We start from the raw sequence: 20,396 nt of genomic DNA, 5'->3' as shown, positions 1-20,396 counted from the left end.
ACCCCTTCTCCCCTATTTATATCATATCAAGCATTTCTCATTCTTCATGGTTTTTTTAGATACTCTTCATTAATATGGCTTGACACAAAGATTGTTACGACTAGTTTGAAGTGTCACTCAATGGATAGATTGTTATAGATAGTTTGAAGTATCTTAAGTACAATAAGGATTGGAAATTTTTTGGCTAGTTCTCTACTATTTAATTTGCAGATCATTACATAATTTGGATCCAAAAGAGTATCTTTTTTAAGAGAGATTGAATTAATATTTCTTTAATATGTAAATTATATCTTTTTTAGCCGCAAAAAATATACAAGAGGTGTTGAATAGTTACATCTTTTTAGAATAATATATTCTTTTTTCCATTTCTTTTCTAATTATTGTATCCATCACTACATACTTTTTATATAAGAGAGACCATCATTTTGAAGAGTTATTGAATATAGTGTATCTTAGATAGTATATTCTCAAATAATGCAAGAATGATCAAGATTGCACCTTCTCTCATATTATTCACAGTGTTTCCTAAATTATTATGCTAGATTCTTTATATATATTTGTTGATTAGTATCACTTTTTTATTCAAGCAAGCTATGGGTCACGTTATGGATCTTTTGTGAGTATTCAAGCATTCTATATTGGTTCTTGTTCTTTTTCTTTGCTATATGGTAGAATAGGTGGATGCACTTTGATGATCTTTCTTGTTTCATGGTATAATATGCTCATAATTTAGGCATCGACCTTGAAAGAAAGAACATCAAGGTTAGCATGTGATTGGGTAAGATAAATGATGGCAATTATGAAGTTTGAAGCACCTTTGTTAGGCAATATGTGTGTTTGGTCAATACCCTTATCAAGGGGATTGGATTGTTACAAGGGCTCGGGCACACAAATGCAAGGAGTATTACACATAGGAGGCTTAGCATCTCCTATAAAGTGGATCTACTCTCTTTGGTCCTCCTACTCAAAGCCAATTCGTGTTTGGCATTAGATCCAAAATAAACATATCTAATCCACCACCACCACAAAAAAATAAAGTACGAGCATCTAAATTTTTAGAAAGCAAGGAGGCAAATCTTGATGGTCATATTGCTCAGCTTGAAACAAGGTAAATAGCCAATGGATTTGGCACTACGTATGGTGATCAAGTTAAGAAGTAACAATTTGTAGCTACATTGCAGGATAAGTCCCTGGATTGATTTAGTAGTTATTGCCTAAACAATTTCAATACATATAATGCTTTCAAGGTTTCTTTCTTGGGAAGGTTCAATAATGATAGAACTCCAAGGAACATCTTGAGAAAGATCAAAAACATAAATCATACAAGTATGTTGGTGGAGGATTATGCTAAAGGATTAATAAACTTTGCCTTACTATAGTAGATAGACCATCTCAAGAGACGAGATTTCTTACTTGATTAAAGGCTTTAAGAGCCAGAGATAGGGGGGAACTTCAAGCTAATGATACATTGGATTATTCCTAGTTAAGGATTAACCGATGCATTCGCTGCTTGAGAGCAACATCAGTGCTAGCAATTGCATACACACCACAAAAACCTTTGATACATGCTACGGTAACCATTCTTTTTGTAAAACCTACTAGCACTATGCAACTGCCACTAAAACCTTGAAAACCACATCTAACAATCGATTTTGCAATACTTGCCTCTTTGAAATTATTTAATGCCAAAAAAATTTGAGCTCACACAATACCAACTATACACAGCTCTACTTTTCCAAGATTTACAACTTGGATTAGGTTAGGGAAATGTCCAAGAGGACAAGGACACATACATTCTCGGGCACCGATATAGAGAATTGAAGTGTTTTAAGGATGTCATCGAAATCCTAAGAAAGCGCAGTCAATCTCGAGAAGTTCAATTGTCTAGCAAACAAAGCAATGCTTACATAACAATTGTCCTTTGAGCTCACCTTCAGCCCTATCCAAGTTGAGCTCTGGTCTTTTTTTTTCCATCCTTCAACCAATGCGGGAGTGAGAAGGCAAGGTTGAGGATCCACACTATATCTTATACCTACCAATCAATGGGCGGGAACCAGAAAAAGAAACATACAATTTAGTGGCGCTTGTGTCTGCTTGTTCTCTAAGGAACCAAGGGCTCAGAAAACAAATAGAGCATTCTGCATCCATCCACAGCATACATGTGCATGTGGCACTAATAAGAACCACTCCATACTTTTCAAAAGCACACACAAATGTGTAAGCATGAGAAGAGAACTTTTAACGATTGCTTGTCCGCAAATGCAAAAAAGAAGGGTTAGAGAAGTTTTCCAGAAGACTAGCAGAAAATTCAAGAAACCCCTCAACAAACTTTGTACACGAACCAATGTAGCATATTAACCAGTGCTGATCTCCAGGCTCAGAAAGAGACCTTTCAACTCTCGGCTCTTGTGTCTATTCAATGTAGAAGCACAAATATTATAGAAGCCCCTCAACAACCTTTGTACATGAACCAATGTCGCATATTAGCCAAGAAACCCCTCAACCACCTTTGTACACGAACCAATGTAGCATATTAGCCAGTACTGATCTCCAGGCTCAGAAAGAGAGCTTTAACTCTCAGCTGTTGTGTCTATTCAATATAGCAGAACAAATATCCACATTTTGCACAGGCCATGAGAAACCTCCTCAATTCTAAGTCAAAGGTATCACACAATCAAACAAAGAGATGCAAGTTTTGTAATCACAATCCATGCCCTCTCTAACGTGCAATTACTACCATATGAACCAAGATGTAATAAGAGTTCATAAACTGGTATGCTATTTTCAAGGAACAAAGCTTAGCCAAGAGTAAATCTGCACAACCGGTTAATGCTTTATATACCAACTTGCATGAAATTTACATGGATCAGCAAAATTCATTGGGCCATTCAGGCCACAACTGAACTCACCTCAATATTTTTCTCGCAGTAAAATTGCATTTCACAACCCCTCGGTAAAGAATCTGTAAAGGACCTCTCTAGCCATTCAAAACGGCTTAAGTGTTATTACAATGAGCTTGCCTGGCCCACCATCCTCCGGTGGGGAAGGTATATACCAAGATAAAGAATTTACAGAATACAACTCACAAACGAGCAGTAAATAGGTATCACAACTACTGTGGCTTTTCTTTGAAGGCCAGTACAGTGACTCCTGAAGTCAAGGCCACCAAGAGCTCAGAAGATACTCAGCATAAACACCCAAAACAGACGGTGATGAAGCAGCCTGCAACATTTTCCTTCAAGTTCCCTTGGCACTGAAATGTATATAGAGGAATTCTCTCATGCGAGCTGCCATTAGGAGTGTTAAGTTTTAAGATAATCAAGGGCAAGTTACAGAAGCCAAGCCAAAATAATGACATCTGCAATGCAGGTTGCTGAAACATGCCATGCACCATGAAAAGGAGGGCATCAAGCACAGGGAGGGTAAGTATGCTTTCAGGCTTCTGCATCAGTTATAGATCTTGACAGGCTTCTCATAGGTATGGCGATTCTGCAGAGTTTTTGAAAAAAAGTTAGAAGGAAAGCACAAATAATAACCACCAAAAATTTCTGTCTGATTATCTGGATGGTCCACCTGATTTGCCTGGTGAGATCTCTTGGGAGTTGTGTCAGTGTGCTCCAGACCTAGGTAGTGGTCCCAGGCACCATATGTATCTCGTTTCTATCAAAACACAATCAAGTATAGCCATTTAGGACACCTCCAAAGCAAATAAACATGAGCTTTAAATAACAGTTTCAGCTTCACGATATAAGCACTACTGCAAGGGAATCTCTGCATGTAGAAACATTAAACCATCCTAAGTTTGAGCTACTTTAAGAAACCATTACACCCCTCCTAGAAGATAACAACTTGATTTCTGACACACTTTAACTTTAGCGACCTTTGAACTTGTTAAAAAGTTACCAAGCACAACAAGAAAAGGCCTCCCCACTTCTGTTGTGTCTATGTGTGGACACACGTGTGTTCACATGTTAGATTGCCTGTAGGGTCATTAATGGTAAGGATTACACTCTAAGTGGGCACATGGGTAGTATGAGTGGGTGCATAGGCGATGACTACACGTGCATGCATATGCTTCTATACTTGCCTCTTTTCATCTAGACCACTAAGTATAAATCTGTTTATGTCTCCAGCAATGGAATGTTTATGGACTAATAAGCATGTCACAATCAACACTGAAGAGATAGAGGAGAGAGACTCTGGTGGGAATCTCATCATCATCACACTGAGTGTCTAGGTGCAGTTGCATGGATGGCTTTATAGGGCCTTGGTAAACTGCCAACTCACCTCAGCATGGTCCAACCACCTGTCAACTTGCCAACCAAGCAGCCAATCGCCACACTACCATGTGGCTCTTCTGATGTGCCTAACCAAATTTGCTCTCTCCTAATGGTCAGTCCTTATCTGTTCACATGGCCTGTCACACACACTCATGCATCAAACTTTGCACCATTAGTCTGTCTCTTGATCACACACTGCCTACATGTCTAGCCTGTCACAAAGGTTGACTACCAAACCCCTCCAGACAGCCTGCCATGCCTAACTGTTGCACGAGGTATGTGACCAGCATTTCTCATCATCACATGCAGCCTGCACATCCAATCTGTTTATCTCCTACACATCCTTTCTGGACTCCACATATCCCATACATCTAGATCTATCATACAAGTTGACTACAAACCCCAAGTTGCACACCTGCCATGAGCGAGTCCACACTTTCCTCACATGCCACTTGCATGTCCCTTCCCTTCAGACCAGGTCTTTCACATACTTGTTTGAAGAGCCCTTGGTGACACGCCCTTTGTTCCTTGTAGCCCTTGGTTTCCACACAAGCTACTCACCAAGGCAGAATGTGTAGAAATTACATAGCACAACGGACGGAATCTGACCAAGGAGTAGAGAACACACAACAAATATGAGAAGAATAGAAACTGCTTTAATTTCAAACGGACTGATACGATGGTGGCTCTGTCCACCCATGTGCTTCCTCTATGAAGCTTAGATGGCGATACAGACAAATTATAAGCGAAGAGCTTCAAGGTAGCTGAAAGAACTCCGATTGGGTAAAAGATAGATTGACGATAGCTTTGGAGGGATCTTCCTTTTATAGCCTAAGAAGGCCATCTGGTCAACCTATCCAACCATATTATGAACCTTCCCTAGTCGCCCAAAGAATATTCCCTTTCTTGTCAAGCCAAGTGGACCCCCATCAGAGAGGTCACTAGCCCCCCTAAGACCCCTCAGCCAAAACCCCACACCACTGCAACTCAATACATTGTGCCTCGAGTTAACTATTAACATAACTACTCTATCTAACCCAAAGGCTAGATCTACAAAGGTCACCTTTTTGCCATCCAATCACATAGACCTCACCTGACATACAAGTCAAGACCCCAACCAAAGTTGTGCTCCCACATGGCTTCTCCTTATAATGGGGGCCTTACAACTTAGAGCACCATGGTCCATTGGTGGTACCTTAGTAGGGTGGGGCATTGAGCATATCTAACAAAATGATCAAAAATCTACTGCTGAAGTGACAAGGTATGAAGCAGACTAACACTTAGGCACACTAATGTTTCTGGTGTGTGCGTAAGCCACTGAATGCCATTACCCCATCCCAAAAGTCCCAAGTAATGGCTGCCGGTGAGTACATCTGCAATCTAGAACCAAAACCCAATGGTCTTCAATCTGGACACAGCAATCAGGGTCCAGGGAAAAAGAGCTAAAACAACCCAAAAGAGCACAAACCAACATTTTCCCACACACGTGAGACAGATGCCAACTTGGATGTTACGATTGCAGCAACTAATCATCAAAACTTAATACCTTTTAAAAATGAACACCAAAGAGCATTCTCCATGGCTTAGATCTCTGTGCTTATATAGCAGAAAAGCATGTGTACACACAATTTAAAAGTAAATGCTTAGGCTAATTGAGCATAAAAACATTTCTACTGGCTTGACCCCAGGTAAATGCTAGAATCACCACTATCAGTTCAATAGTGAATGTCTTATTGAGAATCATTGCAGTCTTGACACTTATAGCTACTTGTGTTTAACTATCCAATCTATAATTGAGGACGGAGTACTTTATCACTAACTTCTGAGAACTATGAAACTTCGCGTGCTACTATCCACTCAAGTGAGGATGGAGCACTTTATGAATAACTTCTGAGAACTATGAAAAGGACAAACAAGGCCTGTTGGAGCTTACCAAGAAACGAGAGGCAACCACATCAGAATCCGTTAGATATTCAGGTCGTCCCATAGAAAGAAAAGCGAATTTCCACTGTCCAGGACAGATAATAGCAGTATGAGGTGTTAAGATTCAACTTTCTAAATATAGAACTTTAAGAATGCAGAGTATGCTCAATTATTGTACACCAACGCACTTTTGAAAATTCTTCATCAGGTACTTGCAATTTCTTTTTTATACGCTCCTTCACTGTAACCAATGTCTCATCTTCATGCACCACTAAGAAGAAAGGCTCTCCAAAGTTTTGCACCTGCAGAAGTCAAATAAGAAAGCTAAAACACTGCAATTGACTATGTAAAGAAAGCAGGTAATAATCAAAAAACAAAGTACCATGTGATTCTGATTAGCATCTCGCATAAAGTGGTAGACATGTATGAGTCTACTGTGTGGACTAATTTGCCTTTCCTCCTCTGGAATCTAATGACAAGTAGACGTGAATTTTATTAACACAACCAGCAATACTACACATAACCTGCCTTCACCAAAAGATCCAGAAGAAAGAAATCATGAACCTCTTCTGCCCGTAGCGTCCAATATTGATCATTTATATTCTCTATTTTCTCACTCAAAGGAAAGACCTGTGGAACACTAACAATTAGCTTACAGACAACAAATGAGAAAAACTCGGATCTGAGACGGTGTTTTTTTGGTATTCACCTTGTAAATCTTGTGGTAGAAGACTTCAAGGATTCGTAATTCTGCCTTAGGATGGGATAGCTCAACCTTTATCAAAAAGGAAGAATTATTAGGCATGCACACAACTTCCCAAGTACCAGCTCACTTAACTTTTCAAAACCAATCCCACAAAACAACCTTCTCAGTTTTGGGTAGAAGTACACTACTATTATGTTAGAGCTTAACTCATCTGGGATGATAATCAGCTATTACACAGCATTTAAGAGTTAACTCTGCACAGATATAGTTCAGTTGGAAGTGTCCTCCCAACTTTTCTTTCAAATTTGACTAATTGACAAGGATAAAACATAGTATAATTGAGAAACCACTTCTTCAGTTCACACACTCCATTTAGGGTTTTGCACTGACAGCCCCAAAAAGGGCTGGTGTCCACATTTTGATCACTTTTTCAGTGGGCGCCCACACGATGGTGCACCACCCTAGACAGCTTATGCCTATAAATACGTAGTCACTTCATTCATTCTTCACTTCTACCACCCCACCACTCTTCAGTCATTCTTCACCCCTCTTCCTCCATCATCAAACACCCTTCCCTTCACCAGTCCCCCTCCACTATCCTCACACCCTTTCAAGAGGACATTGTGGTTCGTGGCTTATGGCTGCCTTCACCCTTCCTCTTCTACTTCAAACACCCTATTCCATCATCAGGCCTTGCAGTTGGGGCATCTTCCACCTGGCAACACTATCATCTACTTCACATCAACACCCTTCTCCATCAGGCTCCACCTTCACCTGCATTTTTCAGTGTGGAGATGGTCTTAGCATCCTAGCCTCTAGCAACAATCTCCATCACCAACCAGCAATGATTTCATCACTCCTCTATTACAAGGGCTGCTGGGACCTGCGTTTTTGTAGCATGGCTTCTCCTCCATTACTTGGCATTACTTGTCTATCACAAGGGCTACTAGGACCTATGTTTTTGCACCCTGGCTCCTCCTCCATCAACTAGCATCACTCGTCTATTACAGAGGCTGCTAGGACTTGCGCTTTGCAGCCTGGCTCATCCTCCATCATTTGGCATCATCACTATCCACCTGGCATCATCGTCTGGGCTGCTCTCCCTGCATTTGACAGCTCCGACACACTGGAACTTGCATTTTGCTGCCCAAGTCACTCCCCAGCATTAGAGGACGGCGGTTTTGCTCCCTCAATAACCAATGATCATCTTCCACATCTCTAACGGCATTAGAGGACTGAGTTCCCTCCCTTGACAACTGTCATTTATCTTCGAATGATTACTTTGATAGCCCAATGCCCAAAGGACTACATCTCACTCCCTTCACTATGCAAATTTTCCACAAGTGCTGCCGCCTGATTCAAACAAGATAGTTTAGTTATCTTTTGAGCTTTCGCTCCGTTGTATCAACTTTTCTTCTCATAGCATGATTCAGTGCATACTCACCCTATTCTTCTTGTGTTTTTGAGTTTCTCTTCTCTGTGTGTTTACCGTATATACTCCGTGTCACTCCCCGCAAAACCTATTGTCTCTTTGCACCGTTGCTTGTTTTGACATGGTATCAAAGCATATCCATGCAATCCATCCAAGATCCAAACGGCCCAAACACATCAAGAATCTAACTTTTCAAGTTGCTGGGACTGTAGGGTTGGGCTACTTCCTCCTTTGAAAGCACTTGTATTCCATCCTCAAGATCTCACCCCAAGCAAGCTCAACCCTCTAATCCTCAAGCTCTCAAGCTCCATCCTCCACCTTTCAAACAAGCTCCAAGCTCTTTCTCTTCCTCTCTCTAACTAACTCTTCCTCTCTTGTACCTCTCCAAACACCTCTTTCCGTACCTCTCTTACCACCTCCTCTCTAGAGTCTACCTCTTGCTCTTACCTCCTCTTCCTCCTCTACCCCTACCTCCAGCTCTAGCCTATCTATTCTCTTCTTTTACCCCTATCTATATTGATGGCGGACTTGCTAGAATCGAGACAAAGTACATGATAGCTCAATGCTCTTGTTGGCACATACATCCCTAATAAAATGATACTTCACATGCATGTGCTTTGTCTTTGCGTGAAAGACTGGATTTCATGCTAGCATGATAGCACTCTAACTGTCACAATGGCGGATAGAAACCTCTCTAATACCAAGCTCTCTCACTAGACGTGAAAGCCATACATCCCTCACTGGCAACCACATATTTTGCCTTTGTAGTAAACAATGTAGATGAAAAAGACTCTACAATCTATCCCCGAGTATACGCATGCTAAGAATGTGATTGGCCTCACCAAGATCCTTCATATCAAAGCTATTGTGTAAACTCTGCTTCAAGGAGTCCAAGGCATAAACATCCCTATCTCTAATCAGCATGTTGCCGAACTGTATTTTTGTAATCGTCCAATGTCGGAAAGCACAAGAGCTCTCAATTCACCACCAGCCACACTTCAAAAGGTGCCGGAAGACTCAAACGTGTCTCCTCCTGCCAGCCGTCAATTTCTAGCGAGTTATGCTAATTTATAACTCACTTATTTCCTAAGCCCCCTAAACCCCATATGGGCGCCCAAGGCCCTCAGACGGCGGTCATCTCTCATGCTGTTTCCCAATAAGTCCATAAGTCACATTCATTAATGTAACATTTCCTCCCCCTTAAGAATCGGATTCGTCCTCGAAAACGATACTTGGGAGGTCTAATTGTAAATTGGAAAACCTTTTTCTTAAAGTGCTTCCTCGCTCCCATGTTGAGCTTTCTTTTGAACAATCTCTCCATTTTACCAAACATTCTTGATAAATAGTATGCCTTGTTCGTCTATTACAAACATTTAAAATTCTTTCTGGTTCAGGTGGAATAGATTGGTCACTGAATAGCTCCTCAATCTTATCATTTAAGACTAGATTATCCACATCACCCAACTTTTTTCTCAGCTTACTTACATGGAAAACTGGATGTGTTTTACTACCCACAGGTAGTTGGAGCTTGTAGGCCTGTTTTCCCACCCTCTTAAGTATTGTGAAAGTACCACAATACCTGGGTGAAAGCTTTGGATATTGTCCCGTTTTCATGATTTTAATTTGTCCAAGCACTTTAAGATAGACCAATTCCCCTTCTTGAAAGGAGATGTCTCTTCGGTGAGGATCTGCATAAGCTCTAGCTCGGTCTTGAGCTTTCATAATATTTTCTTAAGCAAATTTTAACATACTATTCATATCCTCCAAAAAATCTTTTGCTGCCTGAACCTTTTCCTTCTGCAGTCCTATCGCATGAGGAGCTTTGGGCTAAAACCCATACATTAGCATAAATGGTCTATATCCAATGGAAGAGTGTTTGGCACTATTATATGCAAACTGTGCTAGTAGTAAATACTCTTCCCAATTAGTTTTCCTTTTACTTACATATGCTCTCAACATATCTTCAAGGATTTGGTTAACCTTTTCAGTTTGCCCATCAGTTTGCGGGTGCTCCGCAGTACTCATGCTAAGTTTAGTATCCAACTTTCTAAATACAGCACGCCAAAATTGACTATCAAATTTTCTATCCCAATCAAAAACTATATTTGCCGGAAAGCCATACAATCGGTATATGTTCGCTATGAACAATCTAGCCAATTCTGGTGTTTTAACATCAGTTGAAGTTGGAATAAACCTAGCCATTTTGGTTAATCTATCCACAATCACCCACACAGAGTCGTGCCCTCTCTGTATCCTGGGTAACGCGACAATAAAGTCCATGGAGATACTCTCCCATTTTCTCGAAGGAATCTCTAATGGGTGGAGAAGTCCTCCCATTTTCAATCTTTCAGCCTTATTAACCTAGCACTTATTACATTTGACCACATAGTCAAGGACGTCCTTATTCATTCCATGCCAATAGAATTGCTTTTTAATAAGACCACAAGTCTTATTAACTCTTGGATGTCCCGCACCAGGGGTATCATGACACTCAAAGAGTATCTGGTGCCTTATTTCTTTATCTTTCGCGACACATACCCTACCCTTGTAGAGTAAATAACCATTATCAATGGTAAAATTCTTCCATTTGAATCCCATTTAAGCAACCCCTGATGCTCCATTTCCTTGTTGAACATCCTCAAATGTTCCTTCCTCAGTGGAGGCCCTTCCATTTGGATCCTCACTTTCAATTGCTTCCCATATGTAGAAATATGCCGAATCAACCTGGCATTTCCCTTTTAAGGATTCAAGCAAATTGGAAGAGAATTGAGTAAAACTCAATTCATTTATGATGGCCATTCTGCTAAGTGCATCAACCACTATATTATACTTTCCTTTTCTATACCTTATCTCATAGTCGAACTCTTGAAGGAGTTCAGCCCATCTAGCTTTACGCCCTTGTAGATCCGATTGGTCATTAAGCCACTTAATGCTTTCATGATCTGACAAGATCAAAAGTTTGGCACTGTACAAATAGTGCCTCCATTTCTTCATTGCATGTACTATTGCATACAGCTCCCTCTCATAAACAGAATAATTCCGTTTTGCACTGCTAATTTCTTGCTTTCAAAAGCAACTGGTCGACCCTCTTGTAATAAGGCCGCGCCTACTGCCCTGTCACTGGCATCAGCTTCAACCACGAATGGTTTATTGGGATCCACAATTAATAGTACTGGAGCTATAGCAATAGCTATTCAAAACTTTCATTTTGGTCTATTCCCCAATTAAAGCTCTTCCCTTTCCCTTTAAGTTGGTCCATCATTGAAACAGCTATCTTAGCATAATCTTGAATGAATCTACGATAAAATCCAGATAACCCTAGGAAGATCTGTAGCCCTTCCACGTTCCTTGAAAATGGCCATTCAATAATTGCCCTTACTTTTTTTGGATCCATCTTGATTCCCTCTTTCGAGATGATATGCCCCAAATATTTGACCTCTTATACGAAGAATTTCACATTTAGTTTTCTTCGCATAAAGGAAATGGGTTCTTAACAATTGGAATATTAACCGTAAGTGTTCTAAATGTTTTTCTCTTGATTTACTAAAGATCAAGATATCATCCAAAAAGACTACTACCAAGGCCGTAACACACTATTCATCACCTTCATAAATGTAGCTGGTGCATTTGTGAGGCCAAAAGGCATCACCAAAAAATCATAATGCAAGTATCTAGTATGAAATGTCATCTTAGGAACATCCTGGGCCTTAATTCTTACTTGGTGATAGCCTGATCTTAAGTCAATCTTTGTGAAGAATTTTGCTCCTTGTAATTGATCAAAAAGATCTTCCATTTTGGACATAGGAAATTTATTCTTTACCATTATCTTATTAAGTGCTCTATAATCAACACAAAGTCGCATAGAACCATAATTGATGGGTTGTATAAACCCCTTATCAAGGTAATCCTTGATTTGTCTTTCGACTTCTTGGTGTTGTGTTTCACTTAGCCTATAAGGTGGTTTAGAAACAGGGCATGTATCCCTATCTATGTCAATTGGGTGATTTACATCACCCCTATTTGGAAGAAGGCCACTAGGTAAGTCAGATGGAAACACATCTTTAAATTCATCTAACAAACTACTTAGTTCATTATTTACATTCAACTCACAAGCATAAGAAAATTGTTGCTTTATATTACAAGAAAAAGTGTCTTGTACATGAAGGGACCATAACATGTATATCTCACAAGTTTCCTTCTTCATCAACTTCTGTATTTCAAGGAAACACATCAAAGGGTTATCAAATACTTCATGTTTACCTTGAATTACAAAACTCTTACCATCCCTTTCAAATTCCAGTGTATTATGATGATAACTACGCTTTAAAGATGGTTCCAATACCCATATCCACTCCCTCCCTAGAGTGATATTGGCCCTTTCCATATTCATAATTTGGAAATCACGCTTATCTTTATATCCTTGGATCTCGATTTCCAAATTGGATACCATTGTATCCCATATTTTGTTATCCTAACCTCGCATCATACGAACAATATAGTGATGCTCACTCTTTTGTTGGGGAAGTTTCAACTTTTTGATGAGTCCATAACTTATGAAATTGTGGATGGCAAAGTCATCAATCATAACTCTACTCTCTTCCCACCTATCGATCCATGCACTCTATGTAATCATGTGGCCCAAAGAAAGATTGCCACATGAAAGTTGACATACAACACCTGTGTTGTACATCCTTGTGCAAGACCTCTAAAGATTTATACCTTTCATGCCCCTTTAATTCCAAGGTCTACACTACATGGATTTGTTTCCCTTTTCCCTTGCCCCTGTCCTTATCCTTTCCTTTATCTTCCCCCTTCTTTCTTTGAGGGCAATTCCAAGCAGCATGGTTAGGGGATAGGCAATTGAAACACAACCTTTCTTTTTTGGCCTTATCAAAGTCATCTTGACTTGGCTTTGGCCGTACATATTGTCTCTTTTCAAAGGGTTGTTTCTTACCCTTAAGAAATGGCATTTTCCTTTTGGATTTGCATGTAAATTTTGAGGCCTCAAATTCCTTAGCCTTGGGCTCTATGTCTGTGGAACTAGTGAGTGCACCTAGATGCGTATTATCTTCGTTAATTAATGCAAATTTAATTGCGTCTTCAAGCGTCTTAAGTGAACTCCTTTTCACTTCGTTTTTACAAGCCTTATCTAGTTTCCTTATAAATCCTCTAGTCTTTTGAAATTCATTTATTCCTTCCAATTTGAGAATTATCTCACGATACTCCTCCAGATACGTCAGTAAAGATCTTCCCTTTTGTCTGACAAAATCCCAGTCTTCCCAATTTCTTTCCACTTCATTTTCAAAAAGAAATTCTTTCAAAAAGACCGATTCAAATTGAGCCCAAGTTTCAAGTATTTTATTTGCCTCCTTTAAAGTTCTCCACCATTTATATGCCTTTGGCCCCAAGGTTAAACTGGCCTCCACCACTTGGAGATGTGGTGTATTCTTTAATTTGTGAAAATCCTCCCATTTTTTAAGGAAGTTAAAGATAAGTGTCTTTGTTTCTATCTTTTTCCTCCCCATGAAACTGAGCGGGTTTCATGCCTTTTAGCACTGGGCTATCCCTTAGCTTTTGGTGGGGTTCCCTTGGGTCTCGCATAGTCACATCTACATCTTTCGATGAAGATGGAATATCTGAGGCCCCTGGCTTACCTTTATCCCTTTTAGCCCTTTCTAACAATGAGGCTAATTGGGATTTTATATCAGTGAGTGCCTGAGTTAACAACTCCATTTAAACCCCCTCTGCTTGCACACAAGCAATTAAATCATCAAATTGCTCTCGTGTAGCAAAAAAATATTCCCAGTGTTCTTGCATTTCAGTTTCATGGGGATCCACCATAAGGTGGTCCCCGGAACTGTTACCCCCTCTCTCTCTTTCCCCTCCATTAATACATTGAAATTGGAAAGAAAATATAAGAAATTTCCAGGCAAAGGTGGGGCACTTCCTTGTATTGCGTCCGTCTGCTTCCAGTTTTCAGCACGCTAGAAATTCCTGAAATTCGATGCAGTGTCCAAGGCTGTTTAAAAAAACTTCCACGGGCAAGCCGGTTGAAAATTCTTCTTCTTTCTGTTGCAAGATCGCAAGCGTCTGCGTTAGTCAATTGCTCCCGACAAAGTGGGTGTTAGGCTCCCACGATGTGGGGTCTCAGCCGCAGTGAGAATATACCCCTTTTCTCCGCGTCGGAAGTACAACCCTTTCAGGTCTGCATATATGTGGCCTAGATGTATTGTGACGCTTGTAACCCGAGAAGGAGGGAATGTATAGGTGGGCGGATGTCACCAACCACGTGTACTGAGATGCGGGGCCGAGCTTGGACATGGCCCTTAGCAACGGCGTCTGTCTCCAAGACGCGAGTGGAAGAGATCGTTGCCTCCCGTCTCCAGGTCGCGAGTGGCTATGATACCAATGTTACGGGACTGTATTTTTGCAATCACCCAATGTCCGAAAGCACAAGAGCTCTTGATTCACCACCCAACCACGCTTTAGAAGATGCCGGAAGACTCAAACATGTCTCCTCTTGCCAACCGTCAATTTCTAGCGAGTTATGCTAATTTATAACTCACTTACTTCCTAAGCCCCCTGAACACCATGCAAGCACCCAAGGCCCCCGGACGGTCATCTCTCGTGTTGTTTCCCAATAAGTCCATAAGTTACATTCATTAATGTAATAGCATGTCATCCACATACAAAACAAGAGAATAAGAATGTTATCTGCTACCTTCTTGGTGTATAAACAATGATCAACTTGAGAACAATGGAATCCCTAAGATTGCATAAATGTATCAAATTTAGGATATCATTCGTGTGGTGTCTATTTCAGCCCATACAAACTTTTGTTGAGTTTACATATCATGTGCTTTTTCCCCTTTGCAACAAAACACTCGCGCTGCTGCATATAGATCTCCTCATGCAGATCACCATGTAAGAAAGTTGTTTTTACATCCATCTGTATGAGTTTCATATCTTCAAATGCACCCAAGCCAAGATGGTTCACAAAGTAGTCATTTTGACTAGAGAAGAAAAGATATCATCAAAATCAATTCCATGTTCTTACTTGTACCCTTTAGCAACTAGTCATGCCTTGTACTTTGGCAAAGATTCAGAAGTGACTTTCATTTTGTAAACCCATTTGCATGGTAGCACTTTCTGCCTTTTAGACAAATGCACCAAATCCCAAGTGCCATTTTTCACAAGAGATTCCATCTCTAGCAGCATTGCCTTATGCCATTTCTTGTTGTCTTTTCTGTCATTGCTTCCTGGAAGCATAACGGCTCACCACAATTTGTCAACATGGCATAATCAGACACATAATTGGCACCACGAACAAACCTATTGAGCTGTCTTTGCACTCTGGTCGACCTACGAACCCAATGGTCAAGATTTGTTGGCTGCTCACCTTGCAAATTTGCATTAACAGCTTGCTGTTTTGCAGGTTCAGCATGTTGTACAACTGGTTTTGGTTGTTCCAAAGGCATCTATTTGTGCTGAATTTGTGGTACAAGATGGGCAAGATCTTGCTTATCATTTTCAACATTATTCCTTGCATTTTCAAGGATATTTACAACATGTATTTGCTGCTTTCTAACGGGCATTCTTTGTTATCCTATCGGTACATCCTCCCGAAATACATTCTGGCCTCCTCTATCTTTTCGGATTGTTTGTGCAAGCGACCTTCCCAAGAGATAACATCATTGCTGTGTACTACTTTTCTTTTCTTGAGATCCCACAATCGATATCCCATCTCACCTTCATCACCATATCCTAGGAAAATACATTTACAAAACTTTGGCTCAAGTTTGTTGTGTTCTTCCTTGTGAATGTGCACAAATGCCTCGCAGCCAAACATTCTCAAGTAAGCCTTTCTCTTCCTCAATTGAGAACACTCCTGTTTGTAGTGCCACTTCTTGCCACAACGATGGCATTCCACATTTTTGCCACGAGACTTGTTGTGTGCTCTATTTTCAAGACTGTCTTTTTGCTAAAATCTACCTCTAGTGTGCAATGCATTAGAAGACTTGTTTGCTGAATTATTTTGCATGTTAACAGCTAAGCATTTCAGTTACTCAAAGCTATCCTAAAAGTATCCCAACTTTCAAGCAAAGTGCATGGTCAAGAAAGTAGCCTTGAACTCATCATCAATATGGAAATCCAAAGCAATCAACTGACTAAAAATTGAGTTGAACTCATTCAAATGTACAGACATGGCTGTACCTTCCTTCATGCGAAAGTCCATTAACTTTTTCAGCCAATAAACTTTGTTGGCTGCACTTTTTTGGGCATACAATTCTTCAAGCCTTTGCCACATTGCATATGCTGAATTCAGCTTGTCAATGTTGAATGGTAGAGCGTGCAAGCTCATCCAAATCATCCCACTCTTCTTGTTGCATTTCTGTTGGTTTTATTCCCTTCGTTTTGATGGACTTCACTTGTTTCTTCTGCACCAAGACATTGTAGCATTGTTTTTGCCATATTGCAAAATTATGCGCACCCTCAAGCTTCTTGATGTGCAAAAGATTGTTGCTGTCAATGTTTCCAGCCATAATTTGCAGTACTAAATTAACTGGAGTCACAAACTGCGAGCCCAAATGTCATACAAGTAACCATGGTACATTGCAAGTACCAACCAGCAGTGAAAATCCAGAGATTGCAGAAATTTCAGAATGCAAATAGATTTCCAGAATTAGAGTGTGTGTTGCTGCACTCCACCAGCAATTACAGCCACATTTAGAGGCCAAGGCACCAAATACATGTGAAATCCCCAAATTTTGACTCCAATTTCTGCTCCAAAAGTATTCATGGGCAAAAATTTGACAATTTCAGTCAAAAGCCCCAAGTTTTCAGAAGGAAATCCATCCAGATTGAATCAATGCATGTACCGAACTGCATATACCAAGTAATTGTTGCACAGATTAAATAAATTTTGCAAACGCCCCAACTTTCTTGGGTCCAATGTGCACAAATTTCAGTGAAATTGAAGAAAGTTCACTAAAATGTGAAAATCCCCAATAATTTTCGGGCAAATGTGCACCACATGTGCAATTTCTGAGTCAAATTATCTTGCCCTGCATCAAAGTCCCCAAATTAAAGAAAAGCCCCAAATGTCTGGGTCAAAATTGCACATTGTGCTTGTGCATATGAACGCTCGGCAAAGGGGAGAAGGAAAATTTTCAAAAATTTAAGAAAAATGACAAAAAAGAGAACATCCGTCGAATTTGGGACTTGATGCATTGACCTGTCTGCGTGTGTCTACTACGTTGCCCGCGAGTGCCATCAGCTCACCCGGCGTTGAGCTGTGCAACACCTATCGCAGTCGAGTCCACTACGGACTGCTCCTAGTCACGTCACTGTCACCTCCAACCTGCATGCCCTTGCCTGCTCACCCAACCCGTCAGTTGCTTGCCTAGACTGTCGACTGCTGACACTTACCTGTAGTCTATGCAGATCTTGTCACTTGACTGTATGGTCGAGGCTGACCTCTGGACTATTGCTTGCCTTAGGAAGCATGCACTCCTTTGCCCGCTCTGATACCAATTTGATGGCGGACTTGCTAGGATCGAGATAGAGTACAAGATAGACTGAGTGCAGAGTTCAAAGTAGGAAGAGTGAGTTGAAAGAGTGAGAGCACAACACAATCCGTATTCGGTACAATGACAAGGTGTACCACTTTAGGTTTAGATAATATGTAAAATACAAGAGTGTAGGGGTGCGTTCACACCCGAACACTGTAAAAGGCACGGTGAACCTTTATTCCCAACATATATCTCCTCTTCTTTCCCTTCCCCGTCTCTACTTTCATCTATCTACTCTTTACCTCTCAATGCCTAAGTGTCTTCATGAAGGCTTTACATTGCACACCTTCCACTTTGAGGAAGCCACAAATAGAACAATGCCTATCAATGGACTTGCAAGTATTGTGGTGAGATCCAAACTACTAGTGTAACAAGACGTCTTATCCACTTGTCAAAGTTGGGTGGAAAATGTGGCCCAGAGCCAAACATGGATTAAGCAATGGCCGATGAGATAATTATAAAGCATCCTCGCATTTCAGAAGCATCCAACAAGGTCTCTACAAGCATTACCCAAGCTCAAGAGAAGATAATCTCACCTAACACATGTATACTCACGACAATCCCTTCCACTGCAAATACTATGAATAGATTCATAAACCGCTCCTATTAACATTTCACTTCTGCTACCTCCACTACAGCCACCATAGAGGCCGAAGAGACAAGCCAAACGTGTTGAGGCATTGGGTTGTGTTTTAGGCCCACTATTGTTCCTTAGGAAGTAGGAAAGGAAAGCAAATGCTAGAGATAAATATCACACATACTATTAGAGTGCAATCTCCCCTTCCACAATCTTAAAGTGGATAGATATTGCACACACTATTAGAGTGCAATCTCCCTTCCACAATCTTAGAGTGGATAGATGGAAAAGGATAGTGAAAGCCACAATCATTGTGGGACCATGCTAGGGATAACATGGACGTGCAAATAAAAAAGCTAGATAAGGACAATGAAAGAATCAAAAAGTCTAGTGAGCCCACTTGTATTGGTTAGGTATGGATCCAGCATCTTCTGTGGATGGAGTGATTGAAAGAAAAGGAGCATAATCAATATCCATCACTTGACCTCTTGGCACTTACTTTATGTCAGGCTATGGATGAAGGCCTCAAGGGGAAAATAGCAGTGCATGCATCCATCTACAAGCACATCTTGCAAGTATCATAGAGGTGAGTCTACAATTTCAAGCATCTATCAACTCTTTACCCCTAACTCTACCTCTATCACTACCTTTTCAATAAAGAGACCTGCTATGTATAAGTACATTGGTGCTCATACTATGAAGTCATCACCAACAATACTTGCAATTGTTGGGAAGCTAGAAAAATTGCTTGAGGCAAAATTCGCCTACATTGTATGAACACTTTGTGCCACTATATATGCAAAAACTCGCAAAGACCTTCAACTTTTAGGTGATGAAGTTCACAATCAAGTTTTCATCCACCACGATCTTCCTCATCCAAACTAATATGTCCAAGCCCTCAATAAGAAGGTTAAGGAAATGAGTGGCATGGAGCTAAGGAAGCCATCAAAGGATTGTTTTCACATCATATGGTTGCTTCTTAAGTGATTTTATGAAATGTCAAATAAGATCAAAAAATATATGGTGCTACAAGACTTCAAGGCTTTAATGGATGAGAAGCCACTTGCAACCACAAGAGTAAAGCCACTCCACATTTTTGCCTAAGAGAGTCATTTTGGAGTGTGTCACATGTGTAAGCCTTGGTCAAGGTGATTACCCTCTTAGATAGGGTTATTTGCAAAATGGATATAAAAGGTGCCACCATGGGGCTTCTCACTCATTTCATAACAGAGGTTAAGCTTACTATCAAGGCTTAACAGTAAATATTAGTAACTACATGTTTTATCATTTACACTTGAGCTTTGTATATATAGCTCCCATGGTTAAAGTTCAACTTTAAAGTCTCTAAATTCTAAGCAATTATAATGTATCGTACCTATTTTCATAACTTAGTGATAGTGATGATACCTTGGATGATTTTTTGAGCTGAATAACATCCTCTCTTACATCTCACATATAAGAGCCCCACTTTTCTAAATTCTAAGCAATCATAATGTCTCATGCCTCTTTTCCTAACTTAGTGATAGTGATGATACCTCGAATGATTTCCTGAGCTATGATAACATCCTCTCTTGCATCTCACATATAAGAGTCCCACTTTTCTTAGACCAAGATCTAGTCTCAAATAGGAATCTTTTATCTCCTGAAGGCTTTTGCATGAGAATGTCCAAGGAGCCTTTCTTCAAGCACTCATCAATTATGGCAATCAGAGAAAGACAGCCTTTTCTAACATAGTGGATTGAAAAAGGGACTCTTCGGTGAAACCTCTCTTTTGGTGAAAGTTTTGTGGATATCAGTTGCCCAATCTTCTAGGGTGCCTATTTAGGTAATTTTGGAGTATAATTGTTGCTTACATATGTTATAGCAAAGATACACTTTTTCTTTTTGTTACTTTCAAGTAGATTAA

General features: G+C 40.3%; 1 protein-coding gene across 5 annotated transcripts in view; it reads right to left on the bottom strand.

The window, feature by feature from the left end:
* Window positions 1-2,794: 2,794 nt before the first annotated feature.
* LOC148041030 (ubiquitin C-terminal hydrolase 12-like) overlaps window positions 2,795-20,396 on the bottom strand; it is a 41,624-nt gene continuing 24,022 nt past the window's right edge. For 4 of the 5 annotated variants that reach the window (XM_087675619.1, XM_087675638.1, XM_087675628.1 and 1 more), the window contains exons 26-32: window positions 6,913-6,978; window positions 6,768-6,833; window positions 6,586-6,672; window positions 6,392-6,505; window positions 6,214-6,288; window positions 3,574-3,660; window positions 2,795-3,489 (exon numbers count right to left, since the gene is read on the bottom strand). In XM_087675619.1, coding sequence (XP_087531745.1) covers window positions 3,448-3,489; window positions 3,574-3,660; window positions 6,214-6,288; window positions 6,392-6,505; window positions 6,586-6,672; window positions 6,768-6,833; window positions 6,913-6,978 — 537 coding nt within the window. In that variant the 3' untranslated portion in view covers window positions 2,795-3,447. Of the gene's footprint in view, window positions 3,490-3,573; window positions 3,661-6,213; window positions 6,289-6,391; window positions 6,506-6,585; window positions 6,673-6,763; window positions 6,834-6,912; window positions 6,979-20,396 lie in introns of those variants that run through there. The other variant, XR_015690507.1, reaches the window with a different exon arrangement.

Source organism: Lygodium microphyllum, chromosome 1 (genome assembly GCF_053477565.2).
Source record: "Lygodium microphyllum isolate KBCC chromosome 1, Lygodium_microphyllum_v1.1.10, whole genome shotgun sequence".
NCBI classification, from domain to species: Eukaryota; Viridiplantae; Streptophyta; class Polypodiopsida; order Schizaeales; family Lygodiaceae; genus Lygodium; species Lygodium microphyllum.
Note: the sequence above shows the minus strand (reverse complement) of the source record. Positions and strands in the feature narration are given on the sequence as shown.